A 7,004-nucleotide genomic window follows, 5' to 3' on the forward strand; every position below is an offset into this window, starting at 1 on the left:
AAAACTAAATCAGACCTGATTTCCTCTTAATGCAAAACAGGAACAATTAAAAAATCGGAAAGAGCCATTGCTCTAAAAGGAAAGTCACATTTGCACATCATACAACACCTGTAATCTGTGCCAATAAAAAAATAATCAACAAATATTCTCGCAAAATACAAGTTTTATTAATATACGCACAACCTTTCAACCTTTCTACTCATTGCGCATGCTCCCATGTTTATCGCAGATGAAAGGGAGCATTGGAACTTAATTTCTCTATAAAAATATACATGTAATGTATTCCTACAATTTTTGATTGTAAAAACATCTAGATAACGAACTATTTTAACAAGAACTCAGTGTTTACTGGGATTGAAGAATGCCAAGCTATCTACAGCTATCTGCAATCTTCCGTGGGTCTGTCTGATCACTCTCTCTACCTCTGAGGAAGAAAGAAAAAATAAGCCATTTAATACTGAACAAAAGAGTCTAAGATGTCAGCCGTCTTATCTTCTCAGTCGGATTTTACTACATTATCCCATAATCTTATGTCTTCTATATCAAGCAGGTGTTTCAACAGATACCGCGCCGGTTACAGACAGTTTTGGGCATGTACGCTTGGGCGTGTACACGACTGAGTTACAATCTACTAGAGCTAATTTCCATGGGAGCTTGCCCCCAGACCCCCTTCGGAGAAAGGTGACTTGTGGCCTCTTTTGCGGGCGCAGTCATCAATCATACTGTCGGTTTGAAGCCGCTTATGGAAAACATTATTGAAATTCCTGCATCAGTTCACTCTTACTTACCGAGGGCACAACATACAAAACTGAGTTAAATCTTATTCTTTGTCGCAGCGTCCTTGCCGTCCATTTTGTTCCTTTGAAAAATTCCAAGTTGCCTGACGAGTCGGCGGCTGCCAGACGAATTCTGAAAAGAATTGAAGAAGCAATGAATCATATCTAGGTTAAAGAGTGCTTTGATATTCTTCCCAGTGCGCTTAAATACTAAAGCTGACCAGACAAAAAAGAGCTTTTTTCTAAGAGGGAGAACAACTCCACTTTAAAACTATGAACCCTAAAAGTGAGTTTAAACAAAAGAAACGCGCAAAGCAGTTTTTCTAGTAGAGTATCCAAAGAAGTGCAAAAGCTTTTTTTTTTCTAGATCCTGATCATTATGCCCTGTGATTGGCTAAAAAAAGACCCCCCTATCAACTGTTTGCCTGATCACAACGACGCTTTCCCGCCATTGATGCTGTTATGAGCCAATCAGATCTCTAAGCAGACAAGCAAACTGGCTGAAGAGCGTGAAAACGAGAGCAACCGAGTAACGGTCGGATTGAGTTTTGATTTTCATTGGTTGAGAGAGTAGCGTGCGTTTTCTGGGCCAATCCTAGAGCTTGGTGAAGTAAAACCGATGCAATTCTGGCTTTCTTTCTACTATCAATCGTAAATTGTGTCAAAATACGGTGAACAAATTCTCTACGCCGTTAATTCATACCTTTTCTTCCCTAGATTGTGCAAAACCGTTCGCACTTCCTTCATAACTTCATCCGGTGGCATATCATTTTCCAACTGGATGGAACCCCTGTGAACAGCGGCACTCTGGGACGGTAAACGCGTGGAACTGGTTGGAAGTAGAACCAGTTTTCTCGTAAATTTTTTAGCGTTGTTGCTTTGATATGAAGAGTGCATCTTTTTCTTTAAAGACGCCGACATCAATGTGCTTTGTAGCGAAGTCAGTGATGAATCGTTTGAGAAGCCATTCTCTACTGATTCTGAGCTCAAATCTCCAAGCGCAATGTTCGACAGCAACAGCAGCGAATTTGTCTTGGTGCTTGACATACCTGTATCTAATAATAATAATAATAATAATAATAATAATAATAATAATAATAATAATAATGTATGTTGTTTCTTTTTCAAAATAATTCAAATTTCTAGTGCTCATCCTAGTGCTCATCCTAGTGCTCATCCTAGTGCTAATCAAAATTATTTACACAAATTTGAAAAGTTTAAAATAAAACAGACTTTTTTTTCGCTCGGATTTGAGGCCCGAGCGCTAAGCGCCCGGGCCTTTAATCCGAGCGAAAAAAACGAGGTTCCATAACTAACAGTACGGACCAAAAAAAGAAGGTTAGTAAGATATTTTTTACATCTCTGGGTTCAAATAGAGGAGAGAGATTACAATTAAAACAAACTTTTGTACTTTGTGTCAGTGAAATACGGCTCATTTATTTGACCAATAAGAGCGCGGGTACTAACAGAGATATCATAAAGGCAATAATTGACATGGCATTGAAAATCTTCCCATACAAGAGAGTCCTGTATATCAAACAAGTTGGAGCAAACTGTATGTCACTTTTAAAACCACTCATTTTTTTATATTTTTCTGATATAACACCTCTTCTTTGTCTTCCATCTCCAAACGCTATGATATCTAATTATTAAAAAATTCACTTCACAGAAAAGTGCCAATTTGCCTCACCCATCGCTCCTGATAGAAAGCTGTTTCCACTCATTGGTTTCTTGGACGTCAGCTTTGTTTTACCTCGATTTTTAGGAACAGTTTTCAGTACCTTTGCATTTTTCTTTTTCTTCAGTTCTGAGGAAATCAATTACCCCATCAAAAAAAGAAATGTAATAATAGTCATTATTCTAACCCTTAACATTCTAACATCAGTATGCATTTTCTCCATACTGTCTTCTAGACATTTCCTATGGTGCTGAAAAGGATAATTTGTTTAACAATCAAGAAATGTTTGACCTTGCAATCATTTCCTTTATTTTCATGACCTTAATATTTGATGCAAGGGTAGTCCTGTTAGGATAAATTGGATGACTAGTATCATTCTCAGGGGTTGAAGGGTTGATGGGTTGATGATAAGGAAAGAGCTGTTAATATCACTTGCCCTGTAAATTTGTGGACCTCACCTGGTTTTACAACAGGTTTTGGGTGTTTTTTCTCCACAACCTGGCTAACTTGGGGAGCCACCTTTGCATTTCTCCTTTCTTCTTCTTCAATTACCCTACAAAAAATAATAAATAGACTAAATTAAGTGACTTTATTAATAAGTTAAACTTTAAAAAAAAATTGGAAATGTGAAACTCTCTGAGACATGATATCCAACATTCTGGAATATGTTTGAGTACCAATTTTAAGCAAGAAATTGTTTTGGAATCAGTTAAAAATACCTATTTTCTGTGTTTAATTATAACTCACAAATTAACTGGCAAAAAATGGTCTTACAGCTGCCTGCTAATTATTATGGGCAATGGCCTTCAAATAAAGACCCTGCAAATTGGCAACCAAACATTTTCATGCATGTCTATTTGCAGGCTGAGTTTTTACAAGTAAGCCAAGATGTTCAGTATATAATAAATTTTTTACATCAGCAAAACACTGATCATTACCTTTTTGATATGTTTTCAAGGTAAGAAAACAGTTGTTGCTGTAAGTTTGATTGGTTTCCTGTTTCTTCAAGCTCATCCTTTTTACTGAATGAATTCATTACTGCTTTACCAGCCTTAGTTCTAAAAAGATCCTCAACAAATCCACCAGCCTCGTGCTTGGCTGCTACGTACAGCATCATTTTCAAAATGCTGTTAAGTGCCAGACTAGATTCAGAAGTATGCAGAGATGTTACATCTGGGAAAAAAACAGAGTTGATTGTTTGCATTTTGGATTTTTTTCTACACCATCTTCAAGTTGTCTCTTCTAGAGATAAATTCAGAACACACACATGAAAAAAACAAAACAAAACAAAATTAAACGAAACCAAAACAAAAGAGAACAAAGCAAAAGATTTAACCCTTTAACTTCCAAGATCTCTTCAGTAATTCTCCTCACTGTCTGCCATACAATCTCTATGATGTTAGTTCTGAGAATTTGGAATTAGGATGACAATCAATAACCTACTAATTTATATATTTCTTTATTCTCATCACCTGTCTGCTTGATTTTGTATTGATATTGTAAGGAGAAATATCACTTTGATCACCTATGGGATAAAGTAGATCTTTACCTTGATTTGCCTCACTTTCATTGGCCATAGCTTGATCTTCCTTTGCTCCAAAATCAGAAAGTCCCATAATTAACTTTCCTCCATAGTTTTTACTGCAGACAATCTTCTGAAAACCTGTTGAGATCTCCTCCTTGTACAAAAATTTTGTGCTTCCCAGAACCTTGCCATCAGTTGTTTCCAGTTGAGCAACAACTATACCTGGTTTATCACTTTCTAAAAAGCAAAATTTTCAACAACAAAAAATATTACAGTCTAGTATTCTCTTATAGCTCTAAAACACCTTTATGTTTAGGAGTTGATTCAGGAACAATGGCTGCTTGGCAATTATCTGCAAATTGAAACCTTGAGGGTGAACTCACAGTAACTACATCTGTTTGGTAAAAATAATCTACTCTGAAAAAATTAGTTGAAAGAGTTTGATATCATCTCTACCAACAGAGTTAAAACCATTCTACCACATCTCAATAGCATCGGACCCAACAAAACAGTTAAGGAAAGCCTAATTATTCATACTATAGCTTGCACTTTAGTAACAGCAATTTGTCTGCTTTACATGAACAAATCAAAAGTTTTGGAAGGCCTATTTTTGAACTCTAGCTGGATCATTCAACTGTGATTAGGTAAGACAATTTTAATTACTTGTAATTGTCAGTGTCTTAAACCGAGGAATATGTGGAATGTTTGAACCAGTGATTTGCCAAGAGAACCTGATAATTGCACAAAGGGTAACTGGCAATATACTAGCATACCCTTGAGGAAGGGGGGAGAAACCCAACAAGTCTTTAAAGGAGATTTCATGCTCTAACAACAGGGATAAGCCAGCTAAGTGATGCAGACTAAATAAGTTTTTTTTTGCTTCAACATCTTTGGTTTTTACTTACTTGGTGTTGACTCTCCCCTGATAACCTGCTCTTTCCATAGGGTCACTGGAACAACATACTCAGTTCCAAAGCGGACACACAACAGGGAACTTGAAATATCGCATATATCTGGAGATAATGGCTGATTCAGGAGCAGAACAAACCTATCACCACCCTGAGAACATTAAAATTGGGTGAGAAAAATCCCCCCTTAAAATTCCTGAGTAAATAGAAATGAAGTGTAACAAACAAAGATATACCCCACATTAGCACCAGCTTAGAAACACACCCCAACATCAATATGCATATTCTCTATACTGTTTTCAATACATTTCCTTAGGTGCAGACAAGGAGATTTTTTATGACAATCTCAAGCTTCTTGAGTTGGTGATCATTTCCTTTATTCTCATGACCCTAACATTTAATTCAGCTGTGATGCTGTAAGGAGAAATTAGATCATAGTCACACCTTTGAGTCACAGGGCTAATCCACAATTAATTAAGAATTGCTATTGAAATATTGTGATAAAACGTATCTGTGCACAACAGCAAAGAATCTCTTTTGCATTATTTTTTTAAATCCTAAACCTGTCTGTATTTTGATTCAGGTATTACCTTTTTTGTATGATTTTGAGTATAAAAGTCATTATTTTTTATTATTTGTCTTTGATCATAATTGTAAAGTAGATTGAGATTTGACCAGATATAAACTTGAATGACAACATGTTGAGGAACTAATCAACTGTTCTGATACCTGGCATGGTGAAGATCCTGGAATTATTTCCTTCACCAACTCATCAGACCCTGGAAGAAAAGATTTGAAAAAATTTACATAGTAAACATAGAATTCATCACAAGAAATTCAGAGTCATACGAGAGATCTCAGTACATCGCGTTCATATTCTCGCACTATGCTCTTTGCATTTCCTATCTTACTGACAATCAGGAGCTTCTTAAATTGGTGTCATTTCCTGTATTCTCTTCACCTCAACATTTGATTCAAGTGTGATACTGAGTAAGGCGAAATTTGACGCTATTCACTCCCGAAGTAGAGGTGTCATTAAGGTCACAAGTGTAATCCCTAGGGGAAAGACCCCTTCCCCGGAAGTAATGTGCCTTACATAATGAGACAAAAATCACCGAAAAAACGACAATAAAAACGAGAGGATTTATTTTACAATACAGCAAATATTTTCACAACACACAACACCGCCATATACCTGTTTTGTTGCTGGCTTCACTGGCTGAACCAAAGTCTTCTTCAGATTGAATGCTCTTTAAATAATCGTCAAGGAGCGAGTTGAAATCTATCACCTACGAGACACAAAAAAGTATTATTTTACGACACATTTTGGGTAAAGATTCCATTTTTTTTTTAATCTGTGCGCAAAAACAGCATATTTTCATTTTAGAATCTAGCAACTAATCCTGCAGAAAAGAAGAAGAAACCTTACGTAAACAAAACGTTAAAAATTAACTTTGTGAGTGATATGTCATACGTCACGAGTTATGAATGTAAAGAAACACACAAAGTGGGTTGAATGAAACGATACAATTATGCATCCAAAGAAGAAAAAAAAGCAGGGTAAAGAGACGTGCTATACATGGATGAAAACAATCATGAACTTGGAGAGGAAACTGAGTTCTATTCCGCAATTCGAGTGAAGAAAAACTCTACAAATGAATATGAAAGGGTACCTCAAGGATCTTCCTTCCTTTCCAAGGCGCATTACCCGAAGAATCCTCTTGTTTTCGCTTACGAGAAAAAGTTAGCTCGTTTGATGCTTTTGGTGTCCTGTCTTCATAATCAAAGATGGTAGGAATGGCATCGTGCTTCAAAGTGGCCTTTTTTGGTCTTGGAAGACCCAGAGAATCGAAAAGTTTGAAGTTATGTACGAAACAGTGTGATTCGAAATGCGCAGAACACAACCTCGAGTACTTGTTCGGTTCCCAGTTGACGCGACGAACTTTCTCTATCCATATCTGACGGTATTTTTCATCAGAGGGAAACTGGAAAAAGCTCAACGACTTCATCTTTTTGCCATCGTTGTTGCAGTTGAAAGCAGTGCAGTATACCATGGTTGATTGAGAGCTAAAAATTGAAAATCTTCCCGGCGCAAAATTGACGCAGAGCAAACTAAA

The 7,004-nt window shown here is 36.6% G+C and overlaps 1 protein-coding gene across 1 annotated transcript; it reads right to left on the reverse strand.

Annotated features, from left to right (window-relative positions):
• Positions 1 to 145: 145 nt before the first annotated feature.
• Positions 146 to 7,002, reverse strand: LOC113687110 (uncharacterized). The gene is made up of 11 exons (XM_027204815.2): positions 6,561 to 7,002; positions 6,083 to 6,176; positions 5,617 to 5,666; positions 4,885 to 5,038; positions 4,004 to 4,216; positions 3,393 to 3,627; positions 2,913 to 3,007; positions 2,467 to 2,583; positions 1,480 to 1,831; positions 789 to 909; positions 146 to 424 (listed from the first exon to the last, which is right to left on the reverse strand). The coding sequence occupies exons 1-11, from the start codon at positions 6,939 to 6,941 to the stop codon at positions 419 to 421; spliced, it is 1,818 nt and encodes a 605-aa protein (XP_027060616.2). The 5' UTR covers positions 6,942 to 7,002; the 3' UTR covers positions 146 to 418.
• Positions 7,003 to 7,004: the final 2 nt, after the last annotated feature.

Source organism: Pocillopora damicornis, chromosome 11 (genome assembly GCF_964200805.1).
Source record: "Pocillopora damicornis chromosome 11, jaPocDami1.2, whole genome shotgun sequence".
NCBI lineage: Eukaryota > Metazoa > Cnidaria > Anthozoa > Scleractinia > Pocilloporidae > Pocillopora > Pocillopora damicornis.

What these genes read in the sequence shown, in the direction of transcription:
- LOC113687110 (XM_027204815.2), bottom strand. Translation starts at nt 6,941, where the DNA reads ATGGTATACTGCACTGCTTTCAACTGCAACAACGATGGCAAAAAGATG. An exon ending in TGAAGCCAGCAACAAAACAG is followed by an intron (nt 5,667 to 6,082) that starts GTATATGGCGGT and finishes CTTTTCTTCCAG; the next exon opens with GGTCTGATGAGTTGGTGAAG. An exon ending in CTTGAAAACATATCAAAAAG is followed by an intron (nt 3,008 to 3,392) that starts GTAATGATCAGT and finishes TATTTTTTGTAG; the next exon opens with GGTAATTGAAGAAGAAGAAA.